The sequence below is a fragment of the Nyctereutes procyonoides genome, unplaced genomic scaffold (assembly GCF_905146905.1).
Source record: "Nyctereutes procyonoides isolate TBG_1078 unplaced genomic scaffold, NYPRO_anot_genome, whole genome shotgun sequence".
NCBI lineage: Eukaryota > Metazoa > Chordata > Mammalia > Carnivora > Canidae > Nyctereutes > Nyctereutes procyonoides.
The window spans coordinates 1271052-1289993 of record NW_026575133.1 but is presented as its reverse complement, the minus strand read 5'-3'; the positions used below and the strand labels follow the sequence as shown (position 1 = coordinate 1289993).

At 47.9% G+C, this 18942-nt stretch overlaps 1 protein-coding gene across 1 annotated transcript in view; it reads left to right on the top strand.

The window, feature by feature from the left end:
• Nucleotides 1-14482: 14482 nt before the first annotated feature.
• Nucleotides 14483-18942, top strand: part of PDLIM1 (PDZ and LIM domain 1) — a 46947-nt gene continuing 42487 nt past the window's right edge. Inside the window, exon 1 of the mRNA XM_055299928.1 lies at nucleotides 14483-14684. Within this exon, the coding sequence (XP_055155903.1) occupies nucleotides 14589-14684 (96 nt within the window). The 5' untranslated portion in view covers nucleotides 14483-14588. The remainder of the gene's footprint in view (nucleotides 14685-18942) is intronic.

Sequence of the window (18942 nt, the reverse complement as noted above, 5' to 3'; positions counted from 1 at the left end):
GGTCCTCTGAGCTTACTTTGCACAGTAAGCACACACGTCTATAAACAAATGCTTCACATAGTCTTACATTTTTTCCCGTTAATAATAGAGCTTGGACATGATTCCATAATTTACTTAACCAATCCCCTATTGGTGATGCAAATACTGCCAGCTTTTATTCCCCACAACAAACAATGCTGCATTGAATACAATCGTTGGCTCAGAAAGCGATAACCTTTCAAATCTTGAGATACTGCCAAAGTGCCTTCCAAAATAGATCACACACCAATTTCTATTCCCGCCAGGTCCATGGGAGTGTCTGTTTCCACACCACCCAATTATCTGCTTCCATGGAACGCATGGTTCGCCTGCCTTTTCACTGGCCAGCCCTCTCTCTAGATCTTCACTTGCATTCCCAGCCATCTGTTATTTTCTCGTAACACATCCTCCTTCAGGGAGTAGATCCCTCACGATGTAATTTGGCAGAATCAGTTGTATGAAGGCTCCTGTCAATGATAAGTGGTAGAAACCTAACACTACTGGCCATTCTTGGGTGAAATCACCGGAAAGAAGGGAGTTGGAACCAACCTTAGGCAGGAGTGAATCCAGATTCTCAAACTCTCATATTTGTCTTATTCTTGGCACTGTTGGTCTTATTTGGCTACATTTTCGCCTACTGAGTGCAGCAATAGGAAACATGAGCTGTAGGCAGCTCTGGACTCATTCTTACAGATCTCTGACTCCTTTTTCTAGGCAAAAGGGCCTTCCTGTTGCGCTTCCCTGAAAACAATTCCAGACCCTGCCATGTCCAACTTGGATAGTTATCCTTCCTTTGATAATCACTTGCTAAAGTGGGTGCAGTGTGAATGTCAGCCTCACCAGCACCATGTGGACTGGGACAGAGTAGGAGGCCAGGGGAGGGGTGTGCTGCTCTAAGAAAAAAGAAGGCAGCTGGATCGATAACCCAGTGGTCCACACTGCAAGCTAGACTCTGACAAGCTTTGGTGACAAGCTTTGGAAAGTGGAATACTATTGCCCTATCAATACAAATGTCAGTGAGCTCTATGTAGGCCACATACTGAGGCTCTGCTGGCCAAAGTCTTGAGAAGAACATGGTGGAGAGCACAGGATGGCCACCCAGACAAGTGGTTTGATGTGATCATGAGGTCACGACACAACTGTATCACATGCTAAAAATATTAGCACTCTTCTGAAGGAAAAAGGATTAGCATCCCAAAAGTCATAAAGAATGTTCGTGTGAGTTGTACATAGGTATATTTGCTAAGTCTTTGCATGTAGAGATCAAACCTGTCTCAGGAACGGTTAGCTGAGGCCTTTAAGACAAATGAAAGAAGTTACTGCTTGATACAAGTCATCTGTTGAATGGATTAGCCAGGCAGGTGGTTCAGATTGAAAATATTCAAGAAAATTTAAGAGGAACCCAATAGATGGAAAATGCCCTTGATGAGATATCTCTGAATAACCGTGTAACACTGCTTTATGATGTCTGTCCTGGAGGACAACCACTCTGCTCCTCCAGCACTCTCACCCTGGTGTCATCAGAGGCAAAATACTGGGCAGATTAGAAGTCTGGCCCTCTGGCTTACTGGTTTTGAAGTGAGACTAACCAGGGCTCCTGGCTGGCTCAGTGGGTGGAACATGAGACTCCTGATCACATGAATTCAAACCCTAAGTTGGGCGTAGAGATTACTTTTTAAAAAAAATGAGACTGACAAACTTAGATGAATCTGCAAAAATGAGAGCTGAGAATCATCTTTCAAAGAGTAGCAGAAAATAGGTAGATTGACATGAGCTTGTATCATCAAGGTCACTGAATCCCCAAGTATGGCCTGTGGACCTGTTGGAGTTCCCAGGCCCTTTCAGCAGCTTTACAAGTCAAAACTCTCTTCACAATAATGTTAAGATGCTCGTGGTAACCAGCTTCCAAAAATGCCTTTGGCAAACCCCACCTCCCAGTATTCACACCCTTCTACATTGTTCAGGCTGATCGTGGAACCAGTAGAATGTGACAGAAGAAATGGTGTGTCACTCCTAAGACTAGATCATAAAAGCCATTGTGACTGCTGTCTCTTGTTCATGGGGACAAGCGGACCACACTTTAGAAGTTCTAAAACCTAGTAATCTTACTGGATAAATGTGCTAATTCTTCCTGGAAGAAGAGGTATTAGAACAATGGGCTGAAAGTCAGAAGGCCTGGGTTCAAGTGCTGCCTCTGGTACTTAAGTTGTGAGACCTCAGAAACTCCACGTCAGTTCTCTGAGCTAGGGTGGAGGAGGAGACACCTGAACCAAGGTTGGTTCTGTTAAGAAGGAGGAAAACAATGTGATGTTTGAAAGGCAACCTACAGTGCCCACCATGGAGCATTCCTGTCCCTCCAGTGTCTACCCCGTACCAGCATTTCTCATGCATTTTTTCATTAATTTCTCATGCCGACCCTACGAGGTAGGCATTCTGATCTCCAATAACAGGGGAGGCACCTGAGACGGAGGGGTTTGGCCCAAGGATACCCAGCAAGTAACTGGATCACACCTCACTGCCTCCAAGGGGCAGAGAGCAAAGAGGGATCTGCCGACCAGTACACCTCGGAACACCTAAACTTCACCTAGAGATTATAATGTCTCCAAGAATGATCTCATAGAATAATGACAATAGTGATCACCATTTGATGAACGCTTATTGTGTGCTTAAACATTAAAAGTTCAAAAACAGGTCTGTTTCCTCAGTCTCCTGCCAGAGTCAAGATCGCAGCAAAGGCACAGAAGAAATGTTCAGGTATCTCTGCTGACTGCATGTCATCATATCTCCTACCACTCACAAGCCTCTCAGAAGTGTGGTCCAGCCTCGTGGCCTGTACTTCCTCACCACACCAACCCTTTGTCACCTGCACAGTGGCTCCTGTATGTATCGTTTATAGATCTGCAAAGCTCAGAGGGGCCCGAGAACTTTGTACTCTCCCTATTATCTGCCAGTGAATGACTTCAACCACAATAGCAGATGGCCCCCAAAAGTGACAGTTTATGGTGACAGATGTGTCTCATTATCTCACAGAAAAGAAGACAGGCTCTGGGTTGGTATATCTGACTCCCCCCGGCCTTTCTCTCGTGATTACAAGCTGGCCAGGTGGCAGCCCCAAGCATCGCATCCCATACAACTGCATTTGAAGGCAGGAAACAGGAAGCAACACAGGACAGAGGTTTGGTCTGTTCACACCTTCCTGGAGGAAGGAAAATCTTTTCCGAAAACCCCCAGTACATATTTTCCCACATCTCAATGACTGGTGCTGATCCCATGGCTACTCCTACCTGTAAATAAATTGCCAGAGGGCGATGGGCAAGGTGGAAGACAGTTGGGAATGACTTTGGGTAGCTAACCAGCAGTGAAGATCACAAGCAAGCCATTCCTGGCATTCACTTGGTCTTTGGCTTCCATCAGATCTTCCTGCCTTTCCCCCTCGCTGGTTCTTCAAATTCTTTCTCAGCTTTTCCTCCTCTACTCACTCCTTCAATATGGATGTTCCCCAAGCTTCTTCCCATAATCTGTTGCCTGGGCAATTTTATCTATTCTCCTAACTTTAACATTACCCCCTTTTTCTATGTTACTTTTTTCCTACTTTTTAAATTAAATAGTACAAAGTTATCAAAGCCAAACACTTATCATTACCACTGAGATATAACCTCCTGTGTTCTACACATATGTGTGTGTGTGTGTAACCTGCTCTTCTCACTTAACAAAAACACCTTTCTTGACAAGATATATTCACCCCTACACCTTAATTTAACTGTTACATGGTATTCCACGGTATAAATGTGCCATGATATACCTTGCAGTCCTCTATTATTGACACTTAGGATGTTTCCAATATTTTGCAATTATGGATACTTCTATGATGAACAACCCTTTACATACTCTTAGTACTTTGAATGCCTACTTTTTTTTTTTTTCTAGGCAAATTCCTAGTAGTGGAATGGCTAGATCAAAGGGCACATCATGTTTAGGGCTTTCAACACATACACATTGTCATATATAACTGTTGACAAGTCCTGTCAGTTCTTCCTTGGCACTTCTCTTGGATTTGTCTTTACCTCTTAGTCATTAAGAATTCATCATCTTACACCCTCCCTCAACTGATAGCTCTTCCTGAAAACTCTTCTTGCTTTATACCCACAAAATGATCATGGGTTTAGAAGTGCCCTCATCACCTTCAGCTTGGGAGTCCAATTGTAGATGAATGGCTTTAGTATTCTTGAAAATTTCCAAAGAATTAAAGTGGGGCTCCTTAATACAGAGCATTGGGATCAAGGCAAGCAGTCATAGTACAGGTGTTAGGATTTTGCTAGCCTACCAAAGCTCTTAGTCATGACCTTCAATGACTTTAACAGCATTAATCCCATGGACGGTTCTCAATTCTCAACTCCTTGGACTTTCCCGACACACCTGACTACTCCTTCTTCCTTGAAATACTCTCCCCTTGGCTCCCAGGACGCCGCTCTCTCTCTATCAGTCTTGGTCCACCTCACAGCTGGCTCCTTCCCCATCTGCTTTGGCAGCTCCTCCTCATTACCCATTCCCCGGGCCAGCATTCACAGTCGGGGCTCCAATGCCCAATCCCTGGCCCCTGCTTCTTGCCCCCCTCCCCAATGCCTTCATCCACTCCTAGGTCTAAAATCCTCCCTGTGCCCATCTCTTGCCTGGGTCTCTCCCAGGCGCCCCAGACTCCTACCTACAACTGCCTGTTCCACATCTCCATGGAAATCTCTACCAGGCATCTGATACTTAGATATGTCCAGAACCAAATTCCTCAGCACACCCTCAAAGCTGCTTCTCCCACAGGCTTCCCCATTTCAGTGAATGGCAATTCCATCCTTGTAGCTGCTGTTCAGGCCAGAACACATGAGCCATCTGTGACCCCCCTCCTGTACTGCATTCCCCATCCATCAGCAAATGCTTTAAAATAGAGCCAGAATCCAAGCACCGCTCACAGACTCTGCTCCCACCCTGAGGCCCCGCCAATAAACACCTCTCGCCTAGATTATTGTAACAACCCACTTACTGGTCCCCTGCTGCTACTCTTGCCTCCTCTTCCATTTGTTTCAGCACAGCAGGGTGAGGGAAATGAAAGGCAGATCATGGGAATCCACAGCACAAAGCCCTCAGACCTTCCTCTTGGCGGTTCTTAGGCAGTTCTTAGACGGCCCCATGCAGGAAGTGCACTGCCCAGCCAGGTGCCAGCATTCCTCTGACCTCACCTCTACACCTGCCTGCGCTCTGCTCCAGCCCCCTGCCACCTTGCCAGGCTGGTTCCCACTATCTTCGTGCTATTTCCTCCACCTGGAATGCTCCCCCCCCCCCCCCCAGATAGCTACATACTCACCTGTTCAGGTCTTGACTCAGATCACTCTCCTGGAGAAATCCTCCCTCATCACTTTCATTATTAACATTTGCTATCCATACTTTTCTCCATAGAGTATAATACCTTTCCATAGAGTATAATACCATCTGTCATTCTATATGATTTCCTTAAAAAATTTTTTTTTTCCTTTAAAAAAATTTATTTGGAGATCAGTTCAAGATCACAGAAAAGGGGACACCTGGGTGGTTCAGTGGTTGGGTGTCTGCCTTCGGCTCAGGGCGTGATCCTGGTCCATGGATTGAGTCCCAAGTCAGGCTCCCTGCATGGAGCCTGCTTCTCCCTCTTCCTATGTCTCTGTCTCTCTCTGTGTGTCTCTCATGAATAAATAAAATCTTTTAAAAAAAGATTACAGAAAAGTTCCAAGAATAAGGACAATACAAAGAATATCCATCTATCCTTTACCTGTCTCATTTGCACCCTCCCTCCCTTCACACAAACACACACACACACACATAAGATGTACTCACATGCAACTTTTTCCTGAACTATTTGAGAATAAGTTGCATACACATTTCCCTTTACCCCTAAATGCTTCAGTGTTCATTTCCTAAAGATAGGGATATTCTCTTACACAGCCATAATCTAGTTCTCTACCCATAAATTGAACACTGATACAATACTTTAATCTAACCTCCACCTATATCCATTTTTCCCCTCCAGTCCAGGTCAAGTGTCCTCCAAGATACATTGCATTTATATGGTCTGACTCTTTATTCTCCTTTAGTCTGGAATATTTCTAGAAACTTTGTCTTTATGACATTACCATTTTTGAAGAATATGGTTCCTCCCCCATCCCTTTAGATTTCAAAGGTGGTGGTATGATGTTTCCTTATGATTAGAGTTAGAGTATACATGGAATGTTACATGAGTAATATCATGTCCTTCTCTGGATTCCATATTTGAGCCACACAATGTACTTTTGCCCCTTATCAGTGATGTTAATTTTGACCTCCTGACAAGGTGGTGTTATTTATATATATATATATATATATATATATATATATATATATAGCCACCTGTTGTTATTTTTCCCTTTGCATCTAATAAGCAATCTGTTGGGGAGATACTTTAAGATTATGCAGAGACACCTCAGTGGCACAGTCTATTAAGTGTTCGACTCTTGGTTTTAGGGTATGATCTCAGGGTTGTGGGATCGAGCCCCATGTTGGGCTCCACGCTCGGTGCAGAGTCTGCTTGCAATTCTCTCTCTCTCCCTCTTTCTCTGCCCCTCCCTCCCATACTCTCTCTCTAAAATGAAGAAATAAATCTTAAAAAAAAAGACTATGCAAATATCCTGCTTCTCATCACACTCTCATCCTCGATTTTGCCTTCAGCGATGATTTGTGCCCAAATTGATCTTTACTATGATAGCTTCACAATGATGATTCTCAAACTCTGTTACGCCCTCTACATTTGCTGGTTGGAACTCAAAATTCTACTGTAAGCGATGACCTTTCCTTCCCCTTCCTTCCTGCCTCCCTACCTGCCTTTTTCTGTCTGTCTAATCTCTCTAGCTATTTATCTACTGTATGGACTTTTAGATTCTTATTTTTCCCAATAGGCTAGAATGCCTTATTATTTAATAAATTGTCTCAGACTTGGCCAGGGAGAGCCCTTTCACAGGCTTCTGTGCCCCCTCGACAATCTATCCCAGGTTAAGCATGTAGCTCTCCTGCTGCAGCTCTAGAATTTCTTTGAGAAGTCCTGGATTCCTTTTATGGTATTTAGAAACCAAGATCAGGATGCCAGGTATGCTCATTGCTCTGGAGTATCTTTGTTTATAGGCCCTTTTGGCCGGAAAAAACATATGCATGTAAATACACATACATATACTTATTTAAATACATGTACACCTACATAAACATACGTACACAAAACATACCATATACTTTACTTATTTTGTTTGTCCATTACACTAAAATGCAATAAGCTCCACAAGAGATAAAGTCTGTGGCTGTTTAGTTTGCTGTTGATTTTCCAGCACATAGAACGGTGTTGGTGCATAGCAAATGGGATAAATCGTTGTTAACTAAAAGAGAAAAGAGAAACAATAGGCTACATGACTTGTCAAATTGTCACAGCTGACAAATGGCAGAACTCTCTTTTCATGGTGCTTGGAGGACACAAAATAGAAGCTGAACATCTGACTAGGGGAGCTGTTATTTTCATTTTCTCACCTTAATTTTTTCTGTACTCTTCTACCTCCAGACTTCTGTCTGGAGATTTATAACTTCAGGTGGTCAACACGTGGGAAGTGAAGGCAGAGGCTAGGTGGCTAGACTTGGGAGTAGAAGACCCCAGGCCCACATCACCCAGTGGTGAGAGCTGAGACCTCTCCTCAGCCTGGAATGTGGTCTAACACAGGGAGTAGGATGACAGGTGGTGGCATTATCATCACTTGTTGGCCTCTTGCTCTGTTCTCACGTGGCACCATCCCTGATGCTGCCTAAGGATCGACTACATGGAAGTAGAGAGCTAGAGGTTATAGAAAAGGAGATGGACCCAGAGCTGGTGGTGGGGACTCAGCAGGGAGGAAGCCACCCTGTAGGAGCCCTGGCGTCATGGAAACTGGCCCTGCCATTCCGTCTGTCCTCAAATACTATAAATAGTTGATTTCAGTATCAGCCACTGCCAGACCACGCCAGCAGCACAGGCCAGCCCTGAGAGGAAATGGATTCGGGGGAGGATATCACAGAGAGAGAGAGAGAGAATGGTTGGAATGAGATGAGGCTAAGGGAATGCCTTTGCCTCTCCCCATTACACAACACATCAGGTCACTGACATTCAGAGCCCTCCCCACAGAATTTTCCAGCCTGCCTGACATCCAATAATGTCACTCCAGCTGACTGTCTCCTGCCCCTCCTACTACCTTGTCCTGTTTCCGCCCCTTGGTATGGACTCTCTACTTCCATATGTGCTCATACTCTTAAAGTTTATTGCAGGAGTGCCTGAGTGGCTCAGCCGGTTAAGTGTCTGCCTTTGGCTTGGGTCATGATCCTGGAGTCCTGGGATGGACCCCCACATCAGGCTTCCTGCTCACTGGGGAGTCTGCTTCTCTCTCTCTCTCTCTCTCTCTCTCTCTCTCTCTTAGTGCCCCTCCCCACTGCTCATTCTTTCTTTCTCTCTCTCTCAAATAGTAAATAAAATCTTTAAAAAAAAGAAAAGAAGAAAAAGCTTATTGCAATTTCCACTTCCTCCGTAGAGGATGTCCAAAAAGCCATTCCTAAGGATCTAGTCTAGTTGATTTGCTGGCATTTGGGCTATGGGAGTCCTTGCTGGTAAAACAGGAAGATCTGGCCCTTCATGAATTCTGGGCCTGAGGCATCTTTCTGGGATCCTAGGAACCTCTGAATAGCCTCCTGCCCCTCCCTCTTCTAAAACAAAGCCCTTCAGACCCTATTGCTCCTCTCTACTTCTCCAGCCCAGACTCTGCCCTGTTACTTGGTTACTGAGTAATTTTAGGAAAGTCCCTTAACTTCTCTGGGCCTATTGTAGGCTGGGTTCACTGGTCCCAGAGACAGTGTGTAGCATGCAGGATATTTATTAAGAAGGGTCCTTATAGGGACACCTGGGTGGCTTAGCGGTTGAGCATCTATCTTCAGCTCTGGGTGTGATCCTGGAGTCCCGAGATTGAATCCCACATTGGGCTCCTTGCACGAAGCCTGCTTTTCGATCTGCCTGTGTCTCTGCCTCTCTCTGTGTCTCTCATGAATAAATAAATAAAATCTTAAAAAAAAAAGAAGAAGAAGAAGAAGAAGAAGAAGCATCCTTATATGTCTGTGGAAGAGAGTGGGGAGGAAACTGGATGGAGCAGACGGCGTATGAGCTGCCACCTAGACCTGACAGGCTCGACCTATTCCACAGGGAGCTCTGGGGCCAAATGATCCATCAGAGTTGTCCCATTTTGGGCCAAACGGTCACTTCATCATCCCCACCTAGATCAGTCACCAGACACAGGCTGCCTGGGGCTGGGCATGCCCTTGGGCAAGGCTGCTCTTGACAGTTGGAGGCAGTCCTTGACAGGGCTGGAGGCCTGAGGCTGCTCACCTCCCAGGAGCTGGAACAACAAGTCCTCCCATGAAGGGGGTCTTGGCAGTGGCCCAGTGCCTCTGCTTTCTCCTATAATAAGGGCATCGAGACACTTCTCTTGTCCTGATGAAATGAAAGGATGTATGTCAAGTTCTAGCGCACACTCTGACTCATAGTCACTGTTTAGTAACGAGGACAATGTTTATTGTCTGGGTATAGGGCTAGAGTCCATTGGGTAACTCTGACCCCAAGCTACCTTTCCTCTTTGGCAAGGGGGAGGAGCAGAAAGGTGGCTCCAGGTGAGCTAAAGACTCAAATTCAGACAGGAAATTTGTCTAGATGAGGTTACATATAAAGCCACAGAAATACAGAACACAGCAATGAAATGTGTTCATCACACATAAATGGGACCTATAAATTCAGGTCCCATTAGCAGATAAATTACATTATTAATCCATAATTATCTTGTGAACAACACTATTACATGACATTGTCTTTTTGTTTTAACTTCTTCAATATAAGAATTTAATGTGAATCACCTATCTATGATCCAGTTTTGGAATTTCTTCTCTTTTTTAAGATTTTATTTATTTATTTGAGAGAAAGGGACAGAAATGGTGAGAGAGACAGGAGCTGGAAGGAGAAGGAGAAGCAGACTCCCTGCTGAACTGGGAGCCCAACGAGGGGCTCCATCCCAGGACCCTGGGATCCTGACCTGAGCAACGGCAGATGATGAAACCGACGGAGTCACCCAGGCGCCCCTGGAATTTCTTCTTTTACTATGCAGGGATGCTTGAAAAATGGTAGTGGTCCAGGCATCTTCTCTGCCTTTGGCAACTTTTGTGCCACACGTCAAGGGAGCCAGGAGGCGGGTGGACAAAAGAGCTGCTTGTCTGCTCTGCACAAGGCCAACCCGGATACCAGCCCATCCGTCTACACCTCCCCAGGCCCCGGAGGCTGCCGCCGGGTCGCTGCTGAGGTGTCCCTACGGGCCGGGGCGCCGCGGAGCATGCTCAGAGCGGGCTGGAGTCCCGGGGCGCCCAATCCCAAGCGGCCACTTCAGGGTTTCCCTCGGGGCTGCAGCAGGAAGTGGGAGAAGAGCGAGCGCGTTAGGAGGTTAGGAGCCGCTCGCCGCGGGTCGCTGGCCCAGCCGGGCGCCCTCCCCGCGGGTTCCGCCCCGGGGTCCCGGAGCGCCCGGAGCGCGCATCCTAGTGAAAGGTCCCGCTGACCCTCGGAGCAGGGCTGGGGACTGAAGGAGAGAGACTGCCGGGCTCGGTCGGGGCAGGGAAAGCTGCCTTTGTCAAGCCCGTGAGCGGGGGTTTCGGATCTTTTGAAAGAACAGAGGAGCGAGTCGCTGGGGTGTGGTTTGACTAGGGAGCCCCAGGCAGCTGCCCCTGTCTGGGGACCCGGGAGCTGCTGCGTCCCCCTCGGGTCCCCGCGCACGCTGCCGCTCCAGCCTGCAAGAACCGCTCCGCCCGGGCCGGGCCCCGCGGCCACCCCAGGAATGGCAGCTCTGCATACAGGACTTGTCCTGGAGATTAAATTTTTTTTTTTATGATAGTCACACACACACAGAGAGAGAGAGAGAGAGAGAGAGAGAGAGAGAGGCAGAGACACAGGCAGAGGGAGAAGCAGGCTCCATGCACCGGGAGCCCGACGTGGGATTCGATCCCGGGTCTCCAGGATCGCGCCCTGGGCCAAAGGCAGGGCCAAACCGCTGCGCCACCAGGGATCCCCTGTCCTGGAAATTAAATAAAATCATCGTATGTCAAGCTTAAGGGCACAGTCCTGGACTCCCAGTCCTTAAGACCTAGGGCTGTTGTTCCAGGAAGCAAAATCTCCGCAGAGCGGCTCTGGAGGGTCCTAGCAGGGGCACCCTGGATGGGGGGTGCTAGCTCTGCAGAAGGCAGCCGGGACCCCACCGCAGTGACCTTCCACCGGGTCCACATTGTAAAGTTGAGAGCTGGGAATTCTTCTGCAACCCTGCTCCCCCCATACTCAGATATTTGATGGAGGCTGTTTAGGTCAACAAACGTTTATGGAATGCATAATAATAATAACAACCACCAGGCAACTGAATTTCAGAGAGATTGCTTAAGGCCATTCATTTAGTATTGGGCAGGAGTTAAGGGTCAGAGGGAACTTAGATAAATAAGTAATAGTGTTGAAGTTAAGACAAGTTTGCTTGCATTTGGGGTCAGAGCTGTCAGTGTGTTAGGGGGTATTTTCTGAATACAAGCTGTGTGCCCAGCTCAGAGCTCCTTCTGGGGCACAGGAAGAAAGATCAACTTTTTGATCTCATAGCAGATGAAGTCCCTAGCCCCCACACAAAGATTAGATTAGCGTTTAGTCTCCATCTAAGGACCTTGATTTTTATTTTGAAAACTTTACATCATCATTAGAGGAAATGATCTTTTAAACATTTCCCCAGTTCCACCCCCCAATACAAAGTTAGTTTTTGTACTTTCTCCTAATTTTTAACAACAGGTAGACATGGTTTTTATTTATTTTTATTTTTTAAAAAGATTTTATTTCTTTATTCATGAGAGACATAGAGAGAGGCAGAGACACAGGCAGAGGGAGAAGGAGGATCCCTGCGGGGAGTCTGATGCAGAACTCAATCCCAGGACCCCAGGATCACAACAGGAGCCAAAGGCAGACGCCCCCATGGATTTTATTTTTTAACATAAAATTTACAAATAATTTTGTTTATAAATCATAATATTGGGTTTACAAGTAATTTTGTAAACAGTTTTTTTTTTTTACCTATTTTGAAAGCACATTTCCTTGTCTGCGCATAGTCTTCACTGTTCTCATTTTCATGCTGTGTACTATTCCCTCATGGTCATACCATATTTAGCCACTTTCTGCTATTGCTTGATTCCAGTTTTTTGTCATTATAAATAATGTGGCTATAAATATCTTTGTACATATAGCTTTTTTTCTTCTTTTAAGTTATGTCCTGGGAATCAGTGCCCAGAAAGAGGATGAGTGGGTCAAAGGGTTGACGTTTATAGCTCTCACTATGGAAAGCCTGACTGCAACTGAGAACATTTAACAGCTAAATGAAGCAACTTGACTCCCAAGTGCTCACAGAAGTACTAGTGCCCTATATTTGTAAAGAATATTATATAGAATAAGCACTTATTGGCACCTACGATGTATCAAGTTCGTGCTAGCATAATACCTGGGGGTAATAAGAGGCAGCCCCCACCTTTGGGGAGCACAGAAGCTGTGGCTTTTCAACCTTCTTCTCCTCCTAGGATACAAAATATTCAAATTGGCTGCACATCTCAGGGCAGACTCAGAATTTAGCGATTCTCCAAAGTCTGCACGGACTCAAAACACCAACATGTTTTCTAATCAATAGAATCCAATCAAAGAAGGTGTCTTTTTGGCTTTGACAAAGCAGGGGACTGGTTCCTGGCTGTACCTCCATTCCTTTTTCTCAGATTCAAGAAAGAATTCCAGGATGCAAGGGAATGAGAGGGATGTGTAGATAACATAAATCCACTCTGATTTCTAAAAACAAGCAAACCACTCCCAGATATATATGCATTTGTGCCATGACACAATTGGACAAGGGAGGTAATCCATTTATGTGTAAATCTGTGCACAGGACTCCTTGGCAGGTATGCCAGGATTACAAGGAGACACAAAATGCGTCGAGCATGGGGTCTGTGCCAAGCATCGTGCTGGGGCCTGGGTGCCACTATGAATGAGTGCCAAGAAATCTATGAAGACCCTGGCCCCACAGAGGGCCAGTGATCATAAGGTTGGCCAGTGTATTGCATTCATTAGATACTAGGTGTCAGGCACTATTCTAGACACTGGGATACAGCAGTGATCAAAACAGTTAAATACTGCTACCCTCACGGAAGTAATGCTTAGGGATGGGAATGGGACAAACAAGTAAAATATTAAATATGTCACGTGGTAATAAATACAGTGGAGAAAAATAATGTAGAGAAGGTGAGAGGGCAGTCTAGAGAGAAGGTTTTAAATACAGTGCTCAGAAATGGCCTCACTGGTGTGATGACATCTGAACAAAGAGAAAGCCATGGACGGCTGGGAGAAGAGCATTCCAGACAGAGGCCCTACTGGGAGGGCCACGGCCTGGAGGCAGGAGCCAGGCCAGTGTGGGGTGGGGGGCAGCAGGAGGATATGAGATCAGAGAGGGGGCTGGGCCATTCTGTGGGTGGCCCTATAAGCATTTTAAGGACTTCAGCTTTACTTGGAGTGGGGAGACCCAGGGGATAGCCAGGGTCTGGTCTGGCTGGTCTGGTGTGGGGAATGCACTCAACGGCCGGGATGGCAGGGAGCCCAGTTACAAGGCTGGTAGCAAGCTGCGAACTCAGGTTTTTGTCCTCAACCCAGGGGTCTTTCCATGCACTTAGCTTTTGGCCCACCCCAGACCCGAGGTCTGATTTGTTGGGAAGATCAGAACCTACAGGGAACTCCAGCCTGGAGGAACAGTTTCTAGGAAAGTTTTGAAGTCCAGTTCCAACGGCGTGGGATGGTCTTATTAGCCTTAGAAAAGTTCCAGGCTGAGGTTCTCCAGCGCGCGGAGCCCCGGCAATGGCACGGTTACATCCCGGACCAGCTGTGTGGCCCCCGACCGACCAGTCTTCTAACTTGGCGGGCTCAGTTACTTCATCTGTAAAATGGGGCTAAATGCCCTGACTGCTACATCGCATCAAATGAGATCATTCGAAAGTACCTTTTAAACATCATTGCCCCTTACAGGCAGCAAACGTGAAAATGCACTGGCCTCAGGGGGTCGCGCTGGCACGGCACTTCCCAGCTCCCTTCTGAGAGCGCGGAGCCGGGCAGGCGGGCTTGTCCTCTAGCACCCGCGGCGGCGGCGGGGAGGGGGCGGCCGGGGGAGCGCGCGGGGGCCGGGCCGCGGCGAACCCAGGACGCGCCCCCCCCGCCCCGCCCGGGGCGCGCCGGCTGCGGGAGGGCGGGAGGGCGGGAGGGAGGGCGGGCGGGCGGGGCGGCCGAGGCGGAGCCGCCCCCGCCCCCGCGCGCTCCCTCCTCCCGCCCGCCCAGGCTCCCCGGGCCCGCGCCGCGCGCTCCTTCTCCGACAGCTGCCGGGGAGCCCAGCGCAGCGCGTCCTGCCGCGTCGGTTCCCGCGGGTCGCCGCGCCATGTCCACCCAGCAGATCGTCCTCCAGGGCCCGGGGCCGTGGGGCTTCCGCCTCGTGGGGGGCAAAGACTTCGAACAACCCCTGGCCATTTCCCGGGTAAGGGCGAGCGGGGCGCGCAGGGAGCGGCGCGCGCAGGCGGCGGAGAGGGCCGGGCGGAGCGGGCGGCGGCGCGCATCCAGGTGCGCCTCGGCCCGAGCCCCGACCCCGCAGCCCGGTCCCCCCGCTGCGCTCGTTGGTTGGCCCCGGAAACGCGGCCCGGGCTGTGGACGCGCTTCGTGAGCCGCGGGGCGGGAGGGTCCCCGCAGACCCCGCGCGCCCGCAGGTGCCCGCCCCGCTTCTCCGCGAGTCGCCGGGTGGCGCGAAGCGGACTGGAAGCGGCTGGACAGCCCCGAAGCGGGGTGGAGTGGGCGGGAAGGTGCCCGGGGCAGGTGAGGTGAATTCCCGAAACCACTGGTTGAACGCTTAGCTCACTCTGTGGCCAGACCTCACCTCCCTCATACGTTTTGCAGAAAAGCCCAGATTTTTGAGACAAGCTCAGATAAGCGCTCTGGGCATTCCCTTCCTCCCGGGGGGGGGGGGGGTGGCCACGCCGTATTCTGCCTGGCGTTCCCAGATGGTCAGGCGAGGAGCAGCCTTTCCCCCGGAATACTGCGTGGGGAGGGGTTCCCACCCTGCGCGCCCGAGGGGACGGGCACTTGAAAACTTTTTTGGCCGGGCCCCCTGAGACCACCCGGCCCATTACCCCCCTCCATAAAGCAGAAACCCCAGGAGACTCGGACTCAGGGTTTGGAGGCCCAGGCTTTGGTCACCTGGGCTGGACTAGCTGTGATGTCCAGGTGGGGGTTGCCCTAACCACTGCCTGCACCTACAAAGTGGCCGATAAATACTTTCCGAACTAAAGAAAAAGGACGGCAAAAAGCATTCTGTAGTGTTCACGCCCTGCCTAGAAGCCTCCTGTTCCATTCTTGGGGCCATCTGCTTGGTGAAGCTGACCCTAAACTTGCCTCCTCCGCTATCTGAACATCTCTTTATTCTTGAGTAGGGAGGATGGAGTGGGAAGGGGAAGATCCCTGTGGGGTTTTGTTTTGTTTTCTTTTCTTTCTTTCTTTTTTTTTTTTTTTTGCTTGAATCCCTGCCTCCAGTAGCTGAAGGAATATGGTGGGGGGTGCAGGAGGCAAAGACTTGGCTTCCCTGCCAGCCACAGTCCTGGCCACATTTCCTTCCAAGTGGGTCTAGCCCAGTAAGCAGGTCTTCTCTGACCATCCCATCCCCTAAGGGGCAGATGCCTGGGTTCTTAGGCCCTATTCCCCATCTCTTCCACCTGCTGTCCTGAGGAGACTTCTTTGATTATCCTTGCAGGTACATGCTGTCTGCTCAGCCACCAGGCGAATTACTCAAGCGTAGACACTGTGCCTTCCCCTTATCTAGACCCCCCTCCCGCCCCCCAAGCCTGGCATAGAGCTGAACCTGGCAGTCCTCAGTAAACGCTGGCAGGCTTATTAATAAGTGTTGTCCAGGGAAGGCACATTTAAACTTGCTTACCTCATAGTCCATTTGTCCTTGCTCTTTGTGTCTATAATTAACCTGTCAGCCCTTTCCACTTCTGAATTTATATAGGACACGAAACCCTTTTTTAAGAGGTGGAGGATAGATTGCCAATCTGTTGAAAGGGCAGTTACCGCCTATCTTTTTAAGTGCTTTAAAAAGTCAGTGCGACTGGCACTGTGCGGGAATGACATGGCGTGGAAAGCACAGCACTGAATTCATTGGTTTGTACCTTCATGTATTTCTTCATTTCTTTATGAGCACATGTTTAATGAGCATATACTGTGCAAAGCCAGGGGAGGGGTCCCCAGATATGAGAGGACACAGCTCCATTTTCAAGGTGTTCATGGGGAAGTGAGGGAAGCTAATCTTTATAATGCCCTTGGCAGTTGCTTTAATTAAAAAGTGAAAGTGACTCAGTGGAGGTGACACTCGTGCTCAAGGTAATTCACTTGTTTTTTCATCTCATTATTTCCACACGGAAGGAATGTGTGCCTCCTCACCTCTTGGGGACAGGAACGTGGTCATAGAGGGGCCTGTGGTGGTCGTCGGGATCTGATGGTGGTCTGGTTTCTGCTGCTTACTTGAGCCGCCGTAGCTGGATGTGAGCATTCTACTAGCTGAGGCTTCCCCCTAGGTCTCTGAAATGGGGATGACCCCAACCACTGGCTGTGAGTTAAAGAAGATGAAAGTGCTTTGTTGTTGTTGTTTTTTGATGAAAGTGCTTTGGAAGCAACGGACAGGAGTGAGGAGGTGTGAGCAGTGACAAAGAGGTACACACACCTTTTGGTTGGTAGGTGTGCTACACTTATCATTGTGGGCAGATACACTTTGTTAGTATGGTATTATGTGTGTAGCCTGTGAGTCTCCACACCAAAGCAAATGCTAAAATTAGGGGAGGAAAGGAGTGCCTTTCATTTAGGTAACAATGTTTGCTTTCTCTTGCATGAATTATTCTGGTTCTGGCTCCAATCTTCTGTTAAACTGCTAAAGCTCCTGAATGTAACTGTAATCTTGTGTGTACTTGAGATTGTTTTCTTTTTCTTTTTTGAAATAAAAAAGTCATAAAATATAGCTGCATGGCAAACACTTGTAAATACCTGTATAATCTTCCACCCAGATCAAGAAATAGAACGTTGCCAGCACCCCAATAAGAAATAGAACAAGCACACCAGACATAATCCTATCCTGACTTACGGTAACCAACTTTCTTGTTTTTCTTTATAGTTTTACCACCTAAATATGCATCCTGAACACCATAGCTTAATTTTGACCTGTTTCTGAGCAGAATCCTATGGAGCATATGCTGTGTTTGTGAGAAGAGCTGCTTTCACTCATTGTTTTCATGTGTGCTATTGTGATAAGCTTAAAATTTCAATCCAGGTTTTCAGCTTTAAATGGACATGAGCCAACTTTTTCCTTTTCCCAGTTTTTCACTTGGGGCCCCTACCTTGGATTCCCTGATGATCTAGCCACACATTGTTTCTGTCCCCTGAGATTTTTTTTCTGTTGCTTCTTGCTCCAGATCTACAGTTGTCCATCTCCTTGAGGTTGTGTGTGGGTTTTTTTTTTCCCCCATATCAATTTCTTATTTCCTCTAGTTGCTTTCAAGGGAAGCCTTCAGAGAATCCACACCCAGGCCAAAATTGCTGCTCAATTTATGTTGACTGTTTTTCTCTCTCAGCAACTGACAAAAGACAGGAAGGGGTGGGGCCAGAGATAAGGGGGTGCTCTTCGAGGGAGGAGCTGTCATTTGCCTCTTGAGTAAGCCTTTGCTAAGAGCGGTGTGGTTTTATGGGGGAATGCCTTACCCTTTGTTCTGGCATCCTAAGGGAAGCTCAATAATGGACACTTTGTAGCCAGAGGGTCTTTTCAGATTTTTAAGAGTGTTATTTTCATACTCAAGTAGATATATATCATGTCCTAAAGGTGGAAAGAGCGGGGCTCGTGTGTCAAATTGTGAAAGGCAAGACACGTCCATAAAGGCCGATTATGTATTAATAGCCCTTGCCCTGCACTTTTTCACCTGGGAAATATTAACTGCTCCTGCTGATTGTGGTTGATCTATGAACAGAGGAGGAAGAGGGTCAATCAAAGGGAATAGCCCTTAAGTGCTTCCAAAGAATTTTTTTTTTTTTAAGTAATCTCTATGTCAAATGTAGTGGGTGCCCCTGGAATAGCACTTAAGTGAATACTTGAGCCTGCTGGCATGACATCCACCAAGCTGTGTTGGGACTTTGTGGACAAATACTCCCCTCTTACCCAACCTCCCAGATGTCAGGGTTTGTCTTTGAGGAGAGGGGAGAAAAATGGCTCTCCGGTATTATAGCAAGGCAGTTGACCAAGAGGAGATTATCACCTAACCGCTGAGGTCACACTCTCCTCAGCTGATCAGGACTTGGGAGAGCACGGAACAGTTATTCTTGCATACGGGGCAGGCTGGGACTGGCTTCCAAGTTGTGCTCATTGCCTACACCATCTCCTTGCTCCCGGAGAGGAAAAGAGGGGAAGCTTGGTGCCCATAGGTTAGGAAATTTGCTTGAATTTACATAATTTTTCATTGACTGAACTATTTCCTTATAAAGGAAAGGGTAGAAATTGATTAAAAATGAGCAAAAGCAGCTGTGTCAGAAAATTAATTTTTAAAGGTTGATTTGACTTCAGTGTGTCTCAGAGGAAAGCCTGGGGAAGCTGCCGGAACATTTGTATGGTGCCTGGTAATGTGTCCAGGGCCAGGAGTCAAGCTGAGCTCCAGTCCTAAGCACCACACCGGGTGACCCTGGGCAAGTCACACACCTTCTCTAGGGGT